The sequence below is a fragment of the Rhamphochromis longiceps genome, linkage group LG3, assembly GCF_057381845.1.
Source record: "Rhamphochromis longiceps isolate RC_006_pf linkage group LG3, R_longiceps_female_GT1.1, whole genome shotgun sequence".
NCBI lineage: Eukaryota > Metazoa > Chordata > Actinopteri > Cichliformes > Cichlidae > Rhamphochromis > Rhamphochromis longiceps.
In genome coordinates this window covers 46,250,253-46,270,241 of record NC_140559.1, presented here as the reverse complement: position 1 = coordinate 46,270,241, position 19,989 = coordinate 46,250,253, and the positions used below count along the sequence as shown (strand labels likewise).

The following is a 19,989-nucleotide window of genomic DNA, read 5'->3' as shown; positions in this document are numbered from 1 at the left end:
CCATCCTCTTATCTGACAGCCTTCAGATGAAGTCATATGAGAAGGAGAACCCTGCAAAGGTATGAATGAAGGGAAAAAGCTGCATGTCGTAGGGGAGGAGGGGGTTGAAGGTTGGAAAGTCCCTTCAAGCTTCCAATGTTTGTCCGCCGAGTGTGGACAATAAGGCCAGCTAGCCACAACTCATCAGGGAGCAGGAAGCAGGGATGACAGAGGGTGGGAGAGTTCAGCAGGAGTCTGCAGCCCCTCCAGGAAGCACCAGCGGGCTCGCACACGTGTTATTGGCTGGTAGAGTGGACTATTAAGACCCAGGAGGAAACAGGTGCCCTCAGCTTCATTGTTTCCTCACCAGCAACCAAGAAAAAACAAAACAAATACTAAAAAAAAAATGGAGGGATAATTTTACTGAGCAGAAGATGTGATTCATGGGTAAAAAGAGTTTCCTAATGGGAGGAAGAAAATCAAAGGAGGTGAAAGGCTGAAGGCGCAGAGAGCCTGAAAATAAGTTGTTTTAGTTATCCAGTTGTTTACACATTCGCCTAACAAGCAACAAGATCTCCAGTTTGATCCCGGGATGAGATATAGATCCCTCGGGGATTGTGTCAGGAAGGGCACTCTACCACATCAAACATGTGGCGCTGCCCCCTGGGCGAGCCATTATGACAAAAGTAGTTTTAGTCATTCAGGGGATGAGTCATATGTAGCACCACGGTCTTGGAGGAACGTCGTCTCATTTCACTGTGTACTGCACCACTGCACATGGTTGGGATGACAATAAAGTCACTTGACCTTGAGTTCTTTAAAATACAATATATACACTATGACACACCAAAGATCACGTTTCCAATTAATATAAAAGTTATTTAATTTAAATTGTACAAAACCATCTTTGTCCAGCAAATTACCTCTCACAAATACAGATTTAGTAATATTACATTTTTATTTGAATTGTCTTGTTTAAAAGTTTAGCAAACATCATTTGATTTCTTCACTTTTTGTTCAGCATGATACAAAAGTCCTTTGCCTGCTTGGACTGGAAAAGCACATAGTTTTACTTTTTTCTTTAAAGTTACACAGGCGCCGGGCCATCGGGTTAAGATAAATCAAAGTTAAATACACATCAGACAAAGAAGCTTCGGTAACTTGAAACTGAAAAACCCCACGTCTGTTCTAATTTACACCAAATCTGATCACATCTGCTTCACAAAACTTGCTTTATCTTTCCTTCAATCTGCTCACACGCACACATTTCTTTACAATTCAATATGCACACAAATGCACAACACTTGTACGACTTTACCTTTCGCTCCATACCCTGTCCCCTTCTTTACACTTCTTCGCAAACCCTCAAGCAAAACATTCTTTAATCGTCTCAATCGTGTATTATTAAAGCACAACCTCACCAAACCTCAACCAACAGCTTTGTAGAAATGACTGTCTCTTACTCCATGTGTAACCTATTTGTATTTTTTCATTCATTTATTGTTTGTTGTTGCCTCTATTCAAGACGAGATGCTAACAATTTTGCAACTGACAAGTGAGTTAATGAGCCAAATTTCACATTCTGACAGATTCAGATCATTGAGGTGCGATTAGTGATCCTCCTCAGCAGGCCTGCAGGATAGGCTGGTAGGGCTCAGTCAGCACTTTGTAGCGGATCTTGGTGTTTGTGACGGCCCCGTGCTTCTGGCGCAGGTGCAGGCGCAGCTGGCTCTTGTGTCGGAAGTGCAGGTCACACTTCTCGCACTGGAAAAACACAGAGCGTTCATTCATTAGACGTCATGAACATGACAGGACAATGCTCTTGATGCTGCGATTACGTGTGCCGCAGGTAGCTTACGCTGTAAGGCTTCTCTCCGGTGTGGATCCGCAGGTGACTCTTCAGCGTCTGCAGGTGGCGGAAGCGGGTGCCGCAGGTGTTGCAGGGGTAAGGCTTCTCCCCAGTGTGAATCAACACGTGGGCCCTGAGGTGGGCAACCTAACACCGGGGCAGACCACACAAACAGGTTGAGAGGTGCAAAATAAAGCATGCAAACATCAAATAAGGCAGGCCTCGAGGAAGAGCTGTAGCCATCTACACTCGCTCCACATTTTCAAATTTTGCGAGCAACTAGAAGAGTTAACGAGAAACTGGAACTCAACTAGTCTACATGAACCAGTCTGATACTGCTGGAGATAAAGAAAACACACCAGTATCTAGTGTGGCTAACATCTGTGTTATTTCTGAGAAGTCTTTTCACGCAGTCATTTGACCCTCACCTGAACAAACCGTGCCCCGCAGGTGTCACAGCGGTAAGGCTTCTCTCCGGAGTGAATCCGGGAGTGAGTCTTCAGGTTGGCTGGTCGGTTGAACTGAGCTGCACACACGTTACAGCGGTATGGCTTGTCACCTGCAGACCCAGAGGTCATTGTTACATGTTTGTTGTTCACTTCTGAACTGCATGCAGAACAGGAAAGTAAATTTAAACTTTTTTTTAAGTCTCACTTGAGCAGGCAGGTTTGGGTCCTTGAAGGCTGCCAGAGAAGGAATAGGGCGTGTAGTAGCTTTCACGCTTAACTTGGTGATGATTGAGATGGGCGGCTTCTGGGTGAGAAGAGTGCGATTTCAGGAAAATAGTTAAAAATAAAATCTTATAATAGCACCAGTGGAAGATTTTAAAAGTGCTGTTTATACCTACCATGTCCCTCCTTGTTAGAGGTGGGCACAGTTGGGTGGTCCTCAGAGGGTGATGGCCTGAGGGGAGGGGCTCGGCCAGAACCCTCGTAGCAGGAGGCCTGCCCCTGTCTGAGGAAGAGAGGGTCAAAGATTTTAGAAACCCTTACAAACTTTCTGTTTTCTCTGTCTTTTCATTGTTGTTATCCAGTTTACCTATCAATCTGACCGGGCACTTCTCCAGACCACGCCTCTGTTGGTGCGTTTGGTGTTGAGTCATCAGTGGGTGATGCTTGATTTTGGGGTTCCTCCATCTCCTCGACTTTCACTGCACTGGCAGCACAGAGAGGGTTGAGGACAATGTACTTGTACTTCTTCCAGTTGCAGGCCTTCGGGTCTGGTGTGGCTTTGGCATCACTCTGGGGAAAACAGACAGAACATCAGTTATACAAGTGCTGCACGAGCTCCCCAAAACCCTACAAATCAAATACTTTTCCTGAGACATACCACAAGGTTTTTGTTGCAGGTCTCAGATGCAGCAGGAGAACTTGGTTGGCAGCTGGAGCGGGTGGGGCTGCTTGGAGACAAAGTCGGGCTGGCCATGAGAGGTGACTCAGGGTCTCCTTTCAGCTCTGTTGACCTGGGCTGACAGCTGGGGAAAGCCCCTGGCTTGAGAGAGCCCCCAGTCACCACAGGGACCCTGCAGGAAAAACAAAGGAAGCGCTGTAATGAGCTAAACCCGTCAAAGGACAAAGGAGCGCAAACCAAAGCACGTCTGGCATTGTGCAAACAACGGCTCAAAGTGATAAACAACTTTGAAAAGTAGGAGCCGCGCAAAAAAAGTCATCCGGGATATCAACTATACATTTAATTATTCAGTTTCACACTAGACCTTCTTACCGGGTTGCTGCTGCTGTTGGCAGTAATCGCAGGGGTCCTTGAGTAGGCAAGTCCCCTCCTTTGGGAGATACAGAGGGTACGGACACCCTGGAGTCCAGCTCCAACTGGAGGTGTCTGACTGTCCTATTCTCCATGCTGCAAAAGATTGCACATGAAATTTGATCCAGTTTAATACACTATCTCTTCCAAGCTGTGAACAGCACGTGTTCTTTCATGGCCCTCACCAGTGCAGCTGCATGAAATCCCGGCAGGTCTCAGCCACGTGGTCCATCTGCAGGTAGACAGCCACAGCCAACACCCCGGAGACAATGCTCGGTGTCAGAGGGAGGCGGGAGGTGTACATGAAGTCTAGCAGCAGGGAGACGCTAGAGGGGTCCAGTGTGGTGGGGAGAGACACAGTCATGAGCTGCTCCCCGCTCCCACCACGCCCCTGTAGCAATGCACGGCGTGAATACAGCGAGTAGAAGAAACCACTGAGAAGAGAGGAGAAAGCAAAAACAACTTAAAGTAAGACATGCAGTTCTCGTATAAAAAACTATCTGCAGTGCTTTTAAGGGAAGAAATGGGGAGAAAGGGAGTGGGAAGAAAAAAACAATGGATGTACTAAGTGGAAGGAAACAGGAGCTTATGATGAATGAAACAAAATTAGAAAGACAAAACCAACTATGAGTCAGGCATAGAAAGAGGTGCAAGATGTACCACTCGGATTATTTTTGCAGTAGAAGAAGATTAAAGAAGATATTGCTCCTAAATTCTGACCACAAAAGGACTGGTTTGTCCACCAACCTGCAGGCCACGAGCACAGCACAGTGTGCCTGCAGGTGCACGTTGCCAACGATCAGGGTGGTGTCAGTCAGGATGCTCCGATGTCGGAGTTCATTCAGGTTCAGCAGCACATCATTGGAGTGGCGAGTGAACTCCTTCACATATCCTTCAGCTGGGGCCGCAGCCCTCATGCTCTGCCCTCTGTCGGCCCGATATCCCTCCAGAGCTTCCATCGTGCTCATCTGAATCTTTAAGGCATTATAAGTAAAACAATGAGGCATTGTACATAATTTTCATGATTTTTTTAATGATTGCACAAATATCCTTTCTATGTAAGATGCATAACAGACACTTACCTGTGTGTAACTGAAATAATAAATATACTGGAGTGTCCCAGACACATCCGTTAGGTGAGACCAGCTCCCTACTCGTACCTTTGAGTGGGGAAAAAAGAAATACTAATTTAATCCCATTTGCATATTCAACTTTACAGTGTTACGTTTTTAAATCGACATGAATATGAATCAAACAGCAGCAGCGTGCACTTTTAAAAACTAAGAGTTTACCAGAATTTTCTGTAGATAAATCACCTATTTAGTGTACTTCAAGGGTTGTTTAAAGAAGATTAAGATTATTAACAGTTCTACATAAAAATAAAAAAGTTAATCTAAGAAAGCGACAGTTAGGCAAATCATTTTTAAAAAAGCGAAACAATCAGTATTTCCACCTTACCCCGACCAGCAGGGACGAGAATTAGCGTGCACTGCACTGACGTCAAACCCCTTTGGCTCAGTGTTCAGTCCACGGTCAAAGATGTGGAGCAAAGGGATCACCGACAGCCTCCGCTTGCTCTGAGCAACACTGTGAGGAGAGGTTGAAGGGAGGGAGCTCTTTATAATATCATTCAGGAAGCCCCCTTACAACCAGGGCAGCTCATTTCCTCTTTCCTCAATGGGCCCACGCGCACACTGGAAACAACGCAGGAAAAAGCCCTGCATGGCTCAGGCTCCAGGCTCTAAGTATTTTTAGTGGTCTATTAGTTTTTCTAAACTCCCCCCTAGGTCTGTACAAACTAATAGCAGGAAAAGCATCGTGTGTTTTTGTGCCATGTTAAAAAAATATATGTAAGGACCTTTGGGGACATGCAGTACGTGTCTGACTATCCAGGGGTAAGCCAGAGAACATCCCCCACCAACGCTTTCCTGCCCTTCACCTCTCTCCTGGACAGAGGAAACTGCTTGACAGGAAGCTGGAGCACCAACTTATTGTTGAATAAACAAGTTATGCTTTCACCTTTTTAAAGGATGATTTTTTTTAAACATTTTTACAAATTCTGCTAATAATTTTATGCGCAAGCTCTCATAACCTATGATGATGCCCATCATTTATAATAAATACTCCCATTCAAATACAAACTGTCATTGTTGAGTCAACCAGGTCAGTATAATGGGCATTTATAAGTACTTCACAACACTATCCGGAAGCTTCTGGCTTGATGCCTCAGAGCAAAGGCTACGTGTTATGAGGACCAAAAGGAAGGAAGCGAGACAAAATTGATCATTATAAATGGGAGACACCTTCTCCACACTGAAAAACAACCCCTACCCAACCCTGACTGAGAGAAATGCAGCCGACAGATGTGCAGGAACTTCCTCACACATACACACAAACATGCACAAACTTATTATGCATCCTGCAAAGCTGCTCAGAGACGTGGATAAAAAACCCGCCCGCGCAGGACATCCGTCAATAATAAAGCAAGCAGGAGATAAGGGAAGAGATATGGAGACCTGGGTTGGGGGCTGGGAGGTGTTAATGAAGTGAGGGGACAAAGGCTTTAGAGGTTATGAATATATTTTTTTTTAAAAATGATTAGCGGAAAGCTGCCCCATCTTTAGCACAGCCTCAGGTTCACAGAGAATCACACACAGTACAGTTAACTGAGTCACAGCTAACGTGAACTATGAACTGTGTTTCCTCCACATCAGAGCATTTTACAGGAGACCATGAGGAAGGTGAAGAAAAAAATCTTCAAGGTTGACTTCTTAGAAGTGCTCTGATTCAGCTATACTGTGTAATGTTGAGGTGAAGCTTGGAAATGTTCCTCTAAAATGAAAAACAGATGTAGGATTCAGTGCAGGATGAGATCTACAAGAGAAACAAAATACTGCTCAAACTTAAATGATTACTTTTGATGAATTTAAAGTGACTCGGTTAACTAGACTACATGTTCTCAGAGTTTTGCAGGCTTGATATGTCTTAAAGGGGAAAACATTTAACAAGAATTTATTTAATAGTAATAAAGATTATTAGGCATAGAGTTTACAGAGTTTTTGTTACACTGTTACACAGTTTGATACAGCACAGCGTACTCTAAACACTGCATGCTCTATATATTGCGTATATTTATGCCCTATATGCTGTACTGTGCCCCATACACCGCATTGTGCCCCATATAACACACTATGGCCCATGCACTGCACCACACTCCTTGTGATAGAAATTGCAGATGTTTTCCTTACTGAAGTGCAAATTATTAAATAAAACAAATTTATACAGCTGTGATCCTCAATACCCGTTTAACTCAATATAAGTAAGCGAACTAAAGAAGATTAAGTCGAGTGCACAAATTTATATTAAGTAAAAATGTAGTTTTTTATTTCCAGTGATGACTTTATTGCATATTATGTGGGAGTTTCCAGTGATAATGTAGATGGCAATAAAAGGACACAGATAAGTATGGATATTTTGTATGTGTAATTTTTTTTGGCATGCTGTTTTACAATTTATTACTTTGCAACTCTTTTGGATATAAGTCTGAAATCACTGGGAGTCCCACTGAACAAACGCATTCAATTAATTAGCTTTTTCAGGTTTGATAAGCCTTTAATAAAATATTTTCCCTACAATTCAGTGTCTAAAAGATGATTTCAAAATCAAACGCAAACCCATTTTCATATGAATCCTTTGAAAAGGTGAATCGGAAGTAAGATGTTTGCATGGGACGTTGAGTGTTTGTGTGTGCTCTTGTGCTTTTATTTGTTTGGATGGAGCTCAGATCAATTGTGTGCTTTGAAAAAAAAAAAAAGGAAAAACCATAAAGGAACACAACGGTTAAGAAAACAGAGAAGGAGATGTAGGTCTAGGCTACTTCCAGGCATTGTGAGAAGAACGGATGAGGGGGGCGGTTGAGGAAAAGTGAGAACATTACTAAACGGGTTCACCAATGGCCGGAAGCCATTGAGTCTGTCCCGCTGGCAAGACTGGGCAACGCTCATTGTGACTTCCTGCATCTTGCCCCATCTGTCAATGCCCATCAGCGACCCACTGGCCCTGTTTTGATAAAATGCAGAGTTGTTAATATTTAACATCAAAATAAAGTCCCAAATGGACCTTCTGCACTTCTCAAATGAAGAGCTTCCCCTTGTTTTGTGATTTCCTGGTTGCCTGGACAGGACCATATTGTTTATCTGATAATGTAAGGACTGAAGCCATGCTTTGACTTCAAATCCACCAGTTGGTGCCAAAGTGTTGATAACTCCTGTAACAATAACAGAGATCAACCCAAACTGCCTGTGATTACAGAGCTCTATGGCCATATAAGGGCAAACAGCATAGAGCTAGAGGAGGAGGAGCGGGACAAGGAAGCAGGGAGATCCCAGGGAGCAGCTCTGGTTGTTTGTCCGCTTATTGGCAGAGATAGAGTGGGAAATGAAAAATAAATTATATGAAACCCTTCCTTTGAAGCAGTGCCTTGAGGAAAGAGCCATGTGCCTCCAACACTGTGCTGGGTGGAGTATGAGGAGGAAGAGGGAGAGCGAAGGGAGATGGGCAGCTGACCCAAATCTCATGATTTGATGAAGCTTGATAGAACTAGTACTTGACCTCCATATTAACGGCTGTGTGTGTGTCTGTGTGTGTATGTGTGGTGGAAAAGAAGCGAGTGAATATGTAGAATAAATAGAATACATTGGAATAAATAGTATAATTGTCTTTTCAATTCAGTTCAATTTTATTTATACAATGCTACATCATAGCAACAGTTGCCTCAAGGTGCTTTATATTATAAAGTAAAGACCGTACAATAATACAAAAATACAATGTTTAATTGCCTTTTTTGTTGACAATAGACAATCCAATCTGCATGAGTGGTATCCTTCAGATGGAACCAATCCAAGGGCTTAGTATCAGTGGTAAGTTGGCAAACATGGCATCAGAGCTATGTTTGCCAAAGAGGTGCTTCCTCAGAGTGAACTAGTGGCTAGCCTGACACTCTGAAACACTTTGAGACTAGATCATTTGTTTCCAAAGTGTTATTGTGCACACCACCATCAGAAGATCGATAACAAGATCAAGTTTTTTTCAGTGAGAGATGAAGAAGCAGCCTCGGTGCAAATGATTTGTTTCAAAAAAGATTTTTAAAAAGTGCAATGCTTAAGCGAGAAAAAGTTGCTCTAGAAGGAGGTTGCCTAAGAGTGAACTCAAACGAGGAAAAGCAAGAGTCATCGAACAAGGTCATATGGTGGCTATTTACAGCGGCTACCTGGGAAAAAAGTTCCTGTTTACTGATTAATCCAAGTTTGGCATTTGTGACAGTGACAGAAGTGTGCAGATAAACAAGAGACAGAATGAAACTGTAATGTATTAGACCCAAAATGAAACATAGTGCTAATCAAGTCTGGAGCTGGACACCAGTACTGAATCACCTTCACCCTATCCTACTCTCTTCACCCAACTCTATGTTGACAGTTCTCGTGCTGCAACACGATAACGAGCCCACACGCAAAACAAAGGCAAATGAGTGCTGAACGTCACGGTCTTTGGTCCACACACACGATCATGTTGAGATAACAACATCGGGTATCAGGTTTTGCCCAAACCTGTCAGCACAAGCGCTGTTATTAAACCATAAAATGATTGTTTCATGTTTATGAGGGACCAAAAAACTTTGTTGTGCACAGGAAAAACTACCCTAAATGATAATACAATATCTGCTTAATTGTGCCATTTTTTAACCCACTTTCCCCAACTTTCTGTGTTTTCTTTAGCTGGATGATTGAGCATGCGTCAAGACATTTTGGTTTGTATAATTTTTACCATAGTCACCTTTTTGGAGAATTCTGGTCATATTATTTTATAGTAATCTACTGAGCTTCTCTGTTTTACTAAAGCTGGCCTGTTATAGCTGGTGGTAATGTTTCGGGTGCTGAAACACATGACTTTCCCACCTTGTCCAAAGGGAAGCAGAGCTCAGTGGCGGTCTCAGACTTAATATAATCCATATACTGGTGTAATTACACATGTGGGGTTATTCTGTTCAAACTTAGCAGTCTGGTATCTGTGTTATGTTGGAGTTTTGAGTGTATTCTTTGGGGGGGGGGCAGCCTGTAGATGTGACGGACCCCCCCCACGTCTCCGTGCGCGCGCACGTACACGCGCGCAGCAACGACGTCACACGGTGGGAATGCAGTGAGGATCTGCGGCCGCCGCTGCTGCTGCTAAAGGCCTCTGGATCCGGGACAAAGTAGGTTAGCCACGCCGAAGCAGAAGGAAAGTTTCTCCGGGACAACTTTCCCCGGCCTGGGAGCGTTTGGATGGAGGCGTAGGTCGTGTTGGTGTGGCTCATTTCACACGGTATGTGTCGTGGTGCGTTTTGGCTGGCTGCTTTGTTTCCTGTTCGGCTGAAGTTAGCCCGAGGGAGAGGCACGAGCTTTGCTCGAGTTCAAAACAGGCTAGCAAACAAGTAAACAAGGCTGTTACTAAAGTTAATCACGGCCGGTTAACCCCGGTTTGGAGCGCTTAAAATGCTGTGTGTTTTCACATGTGTGGGGTACGGAGGACAGTTTTGGACGAGCAGCTGAGCAGTTTGTCTTTCACGAGAGAAGAAAAATGTTAGTGAGCGCAAAAAAGCAGAACAAACATGTCGCTCGTGTATCTGTGATGCGCCTGCTTGTTTCCTCACTATCCTGCTGTGTTTCTGGATTTTTAGATGACACCGAAGGAGAGAGGAGGCTCTCTGTAACGGTACTGTGAAAGGTAGGAGACGATCTGATGCCGTTCGTGTTATATAGCACAAAATAAAATGTATACATATTTACAAAAAACGTTTCCCGGTATGACTTCAGTCATTTTGTCTTCCTCTTACTCCGTTTAGCACAGATCGCCACCTTTTCAGGCGACACTCTGTCAGATGAGTTAACGCAAACAGAGCAGCGAGCTTCAGAATAAAAGCGTAAATGTTACAAAATAACGACCTGTTATTAAAATTAGAAATAAATAATTAAATTAAAATTTAATCTGTTATTCTTTTAATATTGTGTGTTACTAAAGTGCTTCCAGTGCATTTCATTTCGATTTTCCAAAAATCCCGGATGTCCTGTGCCTCTGTTCCCGTTTCCTTCACGCTTCTTGCTGCAGTCAGCATCAACTTTGACATTTCACGGGTTGCTGCGCCTCCCGTACAGCCCAGCCCAGCTCACACATTTAGCTTTGTGTTTCACTCCACACGAAGAGGTAACAAGACGGTCTAAGTGATATAACAGATGGGATTAATTTCCTGTTCTGGATCCTGGGATTTGAGTGTGTGCTCATCCGGATTCAGACAGGGGGTGTTAAAACGGGTGGTCAGTGGAGGTGTTGGGTCACTCTTTCTTCCACGTGGTCAGTGTGTATTATCATGTAAAGTCCACCCTGACATTGTGTGGTTTATTGATAAATGACTCCAAATCTTAATATAATGAAGGGGGAGAGGGGTAAAAGCTTAAATCTAATGTTTGGGAATTGTTTTTCTGTGTGACTACCTCATCTTCTCATCCGTCAGTATAATCCTCTTATGATGGCCACACGACCCACATACAATCAGTCTGAGTGGGCTATTAATTTCTCCACTCTGACAGTACGTAGCTGTGATTCGCTGTGCCTCTCAGTCCATTTTAGCTTTGTGTCCATAGCTTGCATTCATATGTGCTTGCTCTTGTTTTATGTTGTCTGTAAAGTTTGATGAGTCAGCTATATTTGTATTCTGTAAAATGATGAAAGCGCAGACACCAAAGTGATGGCCTGAAATCTGTCTGGCCTCAGTGTTATTACAGTCATATTTGCTCAAAAATACACAATACAGATAACAGTAAAACATGCCAGATGTTTTTTTTTTCTTATGTAACAGGAGCGGCTTTACGCCCCTCACGTGCAAGTCGGCACTTTTTCAGCTCAGCTGTGAGCTTGTCCTGAGAATACATAGTATATTGTTATGAGCCAGGTGTTTATGCGTATACAGATGCATATCACGGTACAACATTTCCTGCCGTGTTTTTCTCCCAGCTTCATTTGGAAATAAATGATACTGGTGTGTAAACATGAAAAGACAATAACTATTGTGGCGGATAAACAGACGAGGGGTAGCTGCAGATTTGCACCTGTTTATGTCACTGTACATCTGTGTGTGTGAACGGGTGTGCTGGCGATCTTTTCCGTCACCGTTTGTGTCGTGAAACGCACAAAAACACACTCGCACATGTTTTCAGGCGTGTGCAATCCTGCTGGAAATCCCCGAGCCCTACAGTCCAGCTTCTCTCTTCCTGCTCTTCAACCAGAAGCCCATTGTTCAAGCCGTGTGTGCCCGTTGCCATAGGAAACAAAGTCTGAAGCATCCCTTAGTTTCCATTGGTTACCTCCGGCATAAATGTGCAAAACAGCCACAGCTGAGCTCGAATACACGAATTAAGCCTAAAAGCATGAAAAAAATACCAGGAGGTTAAAGTCAATTTTCTTATTATTGTTACAGGTTAAAAGCACGTATCAGTTATATTGTATTAATGAACTTTTATGTACAGAAAAATGTGACATAAATGTTTGCATCACCTCAGACACCTGCCATGTCCGGTCCCACCTGGCTGCCACCGAGGACTCTGGACAGCCCAGAGCGAGCCGCCCCCCAGATGTCCCACTCTGCTGGTGGAGCAATCTATCGAGCCCCTATGAAGAAGGGCACGCCTGATTTCAGACCAAAATATGGTCCTTACGATCAGAATGGAGGAGGAGGAGGAGGGATGGCCAACAGGTACATGGCAACTGGGCCCACAGGTAAGAAGGCTACTCGGCACGCGGCTGTATCGTCCTGAAAGCATCTGAAACTCAACTCACCGATGTTTTTATGTTACAATCAGGAGAAAGGAGCTGTAAAATCCTAAAACTCTATAAACTCTGCATGATATCCATCCTCTGCTACTGATGTGCAGATGTTAGGCTGAATAATGATGATCCCTTCCTGTAGCAGTTATATTTAGGAAGGCTCTAGCAGTCACAAATAAAGTTTGTTTACCGAAGTCTTTTTAGTATTAAATGTCAAAAAGCAAGTTTTTTGAATTTGTAAACGTTTCTGCTGACCTCTGAAATACACCGAGTGTGTGGCTGTGACCCTGTTTTCTTCTATCCTTTTTACATGGTGTCATATCACATCGTCAGAGTTTTAGAAGCGGAGATTGTGGTCGAAGCAAGGTCTTTTATTTTGAAAATTGACCAGATTCTTTATCCTGTTCCTGTGTCCTGACGTCTTTCTCCCAGCGATGTCCTTTTTTTCTTTTCTTTCCCCAATCGATTGTAGAAGATGGCTGTCCCTCCCTGAGCCTGGCTCTGACGGAGGTTGCTTCCTGTTAAAAGGACGTTTTTCCTTCCCACTGTCGCCAGTTGCTTCCTCATTAGGGGTTTGATTGTAGGGTCTTTACCTTAAAGAATGAAGTGCCTTGAGGTGACTCCTCCCTGTATCTTTTGCCTCCATTTAGAAAAAGTAAGCCGTGGTATTCTTAAGTGATACAGAGGAGAGATCCACTGGGGACACTCCTGAAACACTGGTGTATTTCAGGGGTAAAACAATGAGAATATTTAGAAGTAAGTGACTAAAAGTCTGATAGAAACAAATCGGATGTGGCTATGCTGGAATACTGACTCTTCACTTTTTTGATTTTTGTTTAATTGGAAACAGATTCAGGCCTGTAGCGTTTCTTACTCATATTAGAATCATGACTGAAAGATCTCTCGTGGTTAACGTGGGTAGAACGAGTGTTTCAGCAACCAGCGATGCATCGCATGAATGTCAGAGCGAATCTCTTTAGTGAAGATCGGCTTTGTGATGTTGTGCTTTAAAAAGACGGTTTTGGATTCATTTCCAATATCTGTTCTCTAAAACATTAGGTGGACCCATGCATCATTCATCTGGTGATCACTATTACCCGTCTCCACACGGTCCTAAAGAAGACCGCAGTTGGAGCCCTCACATGGACAGCTACGAGATGATGGTGAGTGGACATGTCAGTAGCTTTGCCTACAAGAAACTAAAGATTTGAAGGGTTTCAGAACCAGCTGACAGGTTTCTTATGCTGTTCTGGTGTTAGCATCGTGGCCCAGAGAAGCCAGCAAGCTACCACTCCAAAATCGATGCTGAAATTGACTCCCTCACCAGTATGTTGGCTGATCTGGACAGCCACCCGCAGGACTCCAGCACTCAAGTACGGCAAGCTTGATTAGCTCAAAATGATTTACATGTACTTAATTGATAAATTAAACAATGAATAATGTTGATATCTCTCTTTATTTGCCTGTTTATTAATTCTCCGCCTCCCCACAGCTCTATGACAACGTGCCTTACAACAAATACCTCTCAGCGGATCACTACAAGCCTGCACACCAGAGCGCTGCCCCTCCTCAGGGTCGCCCATCCATGAGCTACAACCCTCATCCCCAGAGCCAATACCACCCAGCACCTCCCTACCCCAATGAGCATCAGACACCTCAGTACTCCACCTCCCACCAGCAGGACTACTACACCACTTCTACCCCTAAACCTTACCCTCAGCCCGTCCCAGCCTCCTACACCACAGCGTCCACTCCTACGGGGCCCAGGTTCAGCGTCCAGGTCAAGACAGCGCAGCCAGTCACCTACTCTCAGACAGGGAGGCAAGCTGAACAGGCATACACTCCGCCTCCTCCTCGCCAGCACGTGTCACGACCCCCGCCCCAGACTCAAACTGCTCCCCAGGGCTGGTACCCTCCACATCCCGGCTCACAGGTTCAGGAGATGCACTCTGAGGGGGGGTATAAGGGGAGCGGCTCAGGGTCTGGAGGAAGAGTTAACCAGCTTCCTGTGTCTAAGAGAGCGATGGAAAATAATCAGAGTGGGTCGGGAGCCGCACAGGGTCCAGGTTATCAGTCGAGCAAGGTAGAAACGAAACTTCTATTTTTTTCATACAACAAACACAAATTGATTTGTGGTCCAGGTGTTCTGAAAAATCAAATAAACTTTGTGTGATTCATGTGTCCTCTTTCCTCCAGCAGGGGGCAGCAACGCCCAGGCCTGAGGAAGAGCTGGATCGGCTCACCAAGAAGCTGGTGTATGATATGAACCACCCGCCTGCTGAGGACTATTTTGGTATCAGTTGTTACTAGTGGCACATCACAGCAATAAATCTAAAAATAGTTTAAGAGGAAAGCTCATCTTAATGACTTTTTTCTTGTCCGTTTCCATGCCGACCTTCAGGTCGCTGCGCCCGCTGCGGAGACAACGTGGTCGGCGATGGCAGCGGCTGCATCGCCATGGAGCAGGTTTTCCACGTGGAGTGTTTCACGTGTATCACCTGCCACGCACGTCTGCGAGGACAACCCTTCTACGCTCTCGACAAGAAGAGTTACTGCGAGAGCTGTTACATCGTACGTGAATGAGCTGTTTTCATATTTCCTCAAACCGGAGAGATTTGCTCTCCCTCGTCTTTCAGTGGTCCTCTCTCAACCCTGTTTTTATTTCCATCTGTTTTTCTTAAGAGCACACTAGAGCGCTGCTCAAAGTGCTCCAAACCCATTCTGGACCGCATCCTGCGAGCCATGGGGAAAGCCTACCACCCTCGCTGCTTCACGTGTGTCATTTGTAACTGCTGTTTGGACGGCGTGCCCTTCACAGTGGACGCCACGTCTCAGATACACTGCATAGAGGACTTTCACAGGTAATCGCTGAACTGTGCGAGCTAAACAGCGTTTGCAGGCTGCGACTCTGCACTGAGGCCGAGACAGAGGTGCTTAAACTAACTCTGAGCTTGGATGCTTGTTGTGTCTGACAGGAAGTACGCGCCGCGCTGCTCGGTGTGTGGGGAGCCCATCATGCCCGAGCCGGGGCAGGAGGAGACCGTCAGGATTGTAGCCCTGGACCGCAGCTTCCATGTTAATTGTTACGTTTGTGAGGTGAGCTTTCCCAATCAAGCAGATCTCTTGGCATATATCGAGGAAAAGCTTTATGAATTCCCTTTTTTCTGAGAATAAATTATTTAAAAATAAGAGGAAAAGGGATCAGTTTCAGGGAAATGGAGTAACAGCCTCAATTCCGGCGCCTTTCCAAGGCAGGAGAAAGCCTGGTTACATTAAACATTACATATAATTAACACAGTGAACTCTCTTGTGAGAATAAAGTAGTCAATAAACATCAGCATGGCGTTGCTAATCTCTAAACTGCAGGTTTAGGTGGAAACAGCTCAGTGTGTTGACATAAATCAATCACAGTAATCTGGGGAATCTAAATGTGGACTTGCTGATCAAAGTGTGAAGTTCATCATAGTTGACGAAGAGTTCAAAACACAAAACTCGGCAGTCCTTGTGAGCGTTTATCTGAAGTGACCCGAGTGCCTCTTTTCGTCAGGAATGTGGTCTCCTGCTGTCGTCTGAAGGCGACGGTCGAGGCTGTTACCCGCTGGACGGCCACATCCTGTGCAAGAGCTGCAGCGCACGCCGCATCCAGGACCTCTCGGCCAAAATCTCCACCGACTGCTAACAAATCTCTACCTGAACCTCTTCGCTCCCGGCCTCACAGATCCACGGACAGCCGGCACATTATTGATAGCAGCTTGTTCACTCACAGTGTCGGTAGAAAATCGTTACTTTTACTTCCTCCTCACTGGTGTTCGGCTTCTCCCGCTTCATTTCCTTTACTCTTTGGTACATCGTTTGTAATGTTTAACTCAGCGTTTGTACGACAGTGGCCTGACCTGCAGGCAGCTTGGGCTCCACTTTATCATTCATCCACTCCGGTACTGCCCACATATTCCTTGCACATGTCATTTTATTTTATTGTTAACACTTTCAAAGACAATGAAAGCACACACGGACGTTACAGATTTCAACCTGAAAATAAGGATTTTTTTCCAGATAAGGGACACGCGTGATAATCAGGATTATGGTTTGTCTGAACCAGGCTAGAGAGTAGGCAGCGTTTTGCGTCGAAATGCATATTAAAAGCACACAAAATCAACTGTGATTGTACATAACAGGTGGGTTTGAGTGAATCTGCTGCGGGTTGTTGTGGAACGCGTGTAGCCTGTAGTGCAGTGCGGTGACGTAGCCTGATAGAGCAGGAAATGTAGACGATAAGAATGTGTAGCAGTTTGACAGCCAACAGCTTATTTTTCTTTAGAACGAGATTTGTTAGGACAGATTCTTTGTCACGCTTCTCAGCATTACAGCATCATGTTACTAGTCGCTTACTCACAACTTGTAATAAGACTCTTTTCTCTCTTTTTTTGCCATTTTTGAATGTCTACGAAACACAATCTTTGTTCGATGCTTGTTTGTTTGATACTTGACATGTTACATTGAAAATGACGGTGCAATGAAGTCAAACTCACTTTGTCTAATGGAAAACAGGGTGTGGCTCACTTACGAGGCATCCTGGTGTGCAAAAGCTCAAAGCCTCTTGTAAAGATTTTGTTTAATGTGCCATTTGGGGAAACGTTAAAAAGGAAAAAAGCATTTAAAAGTGATAATCTGTTTAAAGGGGCAGATGACTTATGGATTAGCAAAACTTGTGTTTCTCGTTTGGTGTGAAGGCACCGTTAGGGGGTAATGAGTGCTGAATTTAAAGGGGACCTGTTGTGCTGTAATTTTGAACTCAAGTAGAGCAGCTTTGCAATGATTCAGTCTGAAATAATCAAAAAGTTGCTGTCTCTGTCTGAGCTGTTTTGCACCTCCCCTTCTTTTAAAACCAGCTCTCTTCTGATTGGCTGCCCCTCACAAACAAATGGTTAGACCAGCAGGTGGTTTATGTGCTTATGATTAAGCCTACTCTATGACATCACCTACAGTTTAGCACAGTAATTGGAAATAAAGAAGTGAAGAAAAGCATGATAGGGTCCCCTTTCTTTTAAGGTGATGACTTTGTTTATCCCCCTTAAATGGATTTTTTTTGTTTTCGATTACAAGTCTTCATTTATGGAGGCAAAGTAGTCATACTCTGAGCCTTTGGAGCTGCAGTATTTGTTATAACTGTGTTTAACCTCTTGTCTCTCCGTCCGCATTTTGTACGTGTTTAACTTAAAGGGCTAGAAATGTGAAAGCCTTACCTCAAGGATGTCATTCAGCTCCATAACTGTCCTGGTTTGAAACTGTTTTTGTGTTTGTGTGTTTCTGTGAATTCTGCTTTTGTTTCGGTGACACAACACGATCACTTTAAAACGCTCCAGTCGTCGGCATCTCTTCATTTATCTCGTGATGTGCTAATCTGTTTTATTTTTTTTAAACATTTCACAGTGCTCGCAACTCACTCAACACACTGATTCACGCCAGCATGCGTCACGCTCCTCGGATCTTGGAGTTTTCTTTCCTTTTCAGTCACGGATTACGATCCTTGTTGTGGATTCAGTTTAAAGTGTTGAGTTGGAGCTCGGTGGTTAAAACGTTAGCAAAGAGGTGATTCTGGCATTTTAACAAACACCATCAAGTGCTGCTGATAACTAAAACAATCTTTTAAAACAACCATCAGTGCTACACCTCAGTGACTTCTCAAGTTATCACATTCACAAAATTTTTAGACAACTTGACTTTGACCTTGAGTTTGAGGTCACAGAGATTCATCTGAAAGATTCAGTTTGAAGCTCCCACGTCTCCTCGTTCTCGAGTTATCACAATTACGAACTTGGCTGAGGTCTAAAAAGTGGGCACAGGCACCAAAATTTGTATGTTTGTTCCAAGCAAAAAGCCGTATTTTTAGCCGTATAAAACTAGGGCTGCACATTAAACCTGCAGTTCAGTGAATTTCATGTATGTAAATCACCAGTTATCCTGACAAGTCTCAGGTTTCAGACCCAGAATCTTTTTCTTCCTGCGGGGAGACTAATGCGTAACGGTGCTGCCCAGGTATTCGTTACATTCGCCAGGTTAATCAGTGTTATCTGTGATTTATATAATGCTTTTTACATTGCAAGCTGAGCCAGTCACTGTCACTCATGTTCTTAAATGGCTTTATCAAAAAAGTAACTTGTATCTATCTGTGAATGATTTCCCTCTAATGCTATCTGCTGCACTGTGTTCAAAAGTTAAAAAAAACAAAAACACATTACCAAAAGATGATATCAACTTGCATTGTGGGAAATGTAGGATCCAGGAAAGCTGGGGTTTGATGCAGACAGAATCGGGGGTATCTCATCGGTACCAGCTTCACAAAAAAGCAAGAATTCAGGATTTAAAATCAGAAAATTTATTTCAGAAGTGTGTACCTGCCGGTCTTGAAACATATAATTTTATTAGTCTTTAAAACTTAAAGTATCTGCACATTTGTTATCTTACGGTAAATAATCCGGTTACCACAAAGAAAGCAAACATGCGTCGGCTGATCCGTAAAAACAAAAGATACTCCTGCTGTTAACAGGAGGTGAAAGTCTTCCAGAAGAAGTTGCGGCAGCCTGCTTTGCGCTCTCGTTGGGACAGAGAGAGGTGTCGCCTCGTCACCTCCTCCCTGCCTCGCCGCGTCTCGTCTCCTCTCGCCGCCATCAGTTCAGCCATGAACTTCAGCAAGAGCCAGTGAGTCAGATCCTAAAGGAGGACAGAAATGGAGGGGACGGGGTTCCTCAAGTTCAAACACCGGTTCCAGTACAAAACTGTTTATATATTTTAGCTCCTGATGCAGCATTTACTCACCTTGTCATTTGTGAGGTCTGCTCTCAGTGTTTCTGTCAGCATGTCGCTGTATGGAGCCGTGCTCACCCGCACCAGCAGCACAGACAAACCCAGAGCCACGAGAAGCACCTGAGAGCGAAACATCTCCGCCTCGAACCGCAGACAGAACAACTCAGCTCTTACGTTCCCAGACTCTGCTTTCAACGCTGGAGATGTGCGGTGCTGCAAAAATCCCCAAACTATAAGAAACCCAAACCAATCGGGATGTAGGAGGTGCGGGAGCTGAAGGGTATCATGATGAGCTGAGCTGATAAATAGGCACCTTCATCTTCAAATCCTCCTCATCCTCAAGCCAACAAAAGGATGTGATTGGTGGAGAGGATTGGCTGTGAGGCAGTGAGGAGGTGTGTGTGTGTGTGTGTGTGTGTGTGACAGAGGCTGTGAACAGACGTGTCACCGGACAGGATAAGGTCATCACTGGGCACGATGGCGTGGACGAACCAGCTCCCAAACGCATCCGACAAAAAGTGACAGAGGTGGTTTTCAGGCCGATCGGCACTCATGCTGCATTAACTTTAAATGAGATCCATTAAATCCAAAAAACTGATTTTTGAGGTAACTTCTGCCACTCGTAATTAGCCACAGCAGCTTTGCAGGGGTCTGGAGCGCAACATGAGCTCCGGACACCGTTCAGTGCTGCTAATAACACAGTGTGACTCAAATGTTAATGAGGCTGCCTGGACACAGCT

The 19,989-nt window shown here is 44.3% G+C and overlaps 3 protein-coding genes across 7 annotated transcripts; 1 reads left to right on the top strand and 2 right to left on the bottom strand.

The window, feature by feature from the left end:
- Positions 1 to 844: 844 nt before the first annotated feature.
- Positions 845 to 5,205, bottom strand: bcl6b (BCL6B transcription repressor). 2 transcript variants are annotated; one of them, XM_085399789.1, is made up of 12 exons: positions 5,048 to 5,205; positions 4,672 to 4,749; positions 4,337 to 4,563; positions 3,775 to 4,023; positions 3,551 to 3,685; positions 3,158 to 3,350; positions 2,867 to 3,069; positions 2,676 to 2,782; positions 2,483 to 2,581; positions 2,257 to 2,387; positions 1,838 to 1,975; positions 845 to 1,743 (listed from the first exon to the last, which is right to left on the bottom strand). In XM_085399789.1, the coding sequence occupies exons 3-12, from the start codon at positions 4,555 to 4,557 to the stop codon at positions 1,603 to 1,605; spliced, it is 1,617 nt and encodes a 538-aa protein (XP_085255915.1). In that variant the 5' UTR covers positions 4,558 to 4,563; positions 4,672 to 4,749; positions 5,048 to 5,205; the 3' UTR covers positions 845 to 1,602. The 2 variants fall into 2 exon arrangements, with proteins under 2 accessions (XP_085255915.1, XP_085255916.1); XM_085399790.1 differs by having other exon boundaries at positions 2,483 to 2,578.
- A 4,548-nt stretch (positions 5,206 to 9,753) lies between these two features.
- On the top strand, positions 9,754 to 16,145 carry trip6 (thyroid hormone receptor interactor 6). 4 transcript variants are annotated; one of them, XM_085399788.1, is made up of 11 exons: positions 9,754 to 9,949; positions 10,305 to 10,351; positions 12,181 to 12,397; positions 13,505 to 13,608; positions 13,705 to 13,818; positions 13,938 to 14,528; positions 14,645 to 14,738; positions 14,847 to 15,016; positions 15,128 to 15,306; positions 15,421 to 15,541; positions 15,993 to 16,145. In XM_085399788.1, exons 3-11 carry the CDS (start codon positions 12,190 to 12,192, stop codon positions 16,122 to 16,124), a joined length of 1,713 nt encoding a protein of 570 aa, XP_085255914.1. In that variant the 5' UTR covers positions 9,754 to 9,949; positions 10,305 to 10,351; positions 12,181 to 12,189; the 3' UTR covers positions 16,125 to 16,145. The 4 variants fall into 4 exon arrangements, with proteins under 4 accessions (XP_085255914.1, XP_085255910.1, XP_085255913.1 ...); XM_085399784.1 differs by having other exon boundaries at positions 14,642 to 14,738; XM_085399785.1 differs by lacking the exon at positions 9,754 to 9,949 and adding an exon at positions 9,970 to 10,206 and having other exon boundaries at positions 14,642 to 14,738.
- Positions 16,146 to 18,985: 2,840 nt separating this feature from the next.
- On the bottom strand, positions 18,986 to 19,757 carry sst5 (somatostatin 5). Its single transcript, XM_085401127.1, has 3 exons — positions 19,544 to 19,757; positions 19,262 to 19,479; positions 18,986 to 19,156 (listed from the first exon to the last, which is right to left on the bottom strand). The coding sequence occupies exons 1-3, from the start codon at positions 19,755 to 19,757 to the stop codon at positions 18,986 to 18,988; spliced, it is 603 nt and encodes a 200-aa protein (XP_085257253.1).
- Positions 19,758 to 19,989: the final 232 nt, after the last annotated feature.

Excerpts from the sequence above, each read along its gene's own strand:
- bcl6b (XM_085399789.1), bottom strand. The coding sequence starts at position 4,557 with ATGAGCACGATGGAAGCTCTGGAGGGATATCGGGCCGACAGAGGGCAG. Across the intron at positions 3,351-3,550 it reads CCAACAGCAGCAGCAACCCG|GGTCCCTGTGGTGACTGGGG; the intron begins GTAAGAAGGTCT and ends TTTTTCCTGCAG. Across the intron at positions 2,783-2,866 it reads GTGCCCGGTCAGATTGATAG|ACAGGGGCAGGCCTCCTGCT; the intron begins GTAAACTGGATA and ends TCTCTTCCTCAG.
- trip6 (XM_085399787.1), top strand. The coding sequence starts at position 12,190 with ATGTCCGGTCCCACCTGGCTGCCACCGAGGACTCTGGACAGCCCAGAG. Across the intron at positions 14,739-14,846 it reads GCCTGCTGAGGACTATTTTG|GTCGCTGCGCCCGCTGCGGA; the intron begins GTATCAGTTGTT and ends GCCGACCTTCAG. Across the intron at positions 15,542-15,992 it reads TTAATTGTTACGTTTGTGAG|GAATGTGGTCTCCTGCTGTC; the intron begins GTGAGCTTTCCC and ends TCTTTTCGTCAG.
- sst5 (XM_085401127.1), bottom strand. The coding sequence starts at position 19,757 with ATGCGTTTGGGAGCTGGTTCGTCCACGCCATCGTGCCCAGTGATGACC. Across the intron at positions 19,480-19,543 it reads GGTGCCTATTTATCAGCTCA|TTTGGGGATTTTTGCAGCAC; the intron begins GCTCATCATGAT and ends GGTTTCTTATAG. Across the intron at positions 19,157-19,261 it reads CAGACCTCACAAATGACAAG|GATCTGACTCACTGGCTCTT; the intron begins GTGAGTAAATGC and ends GTCCTCCTTTAG.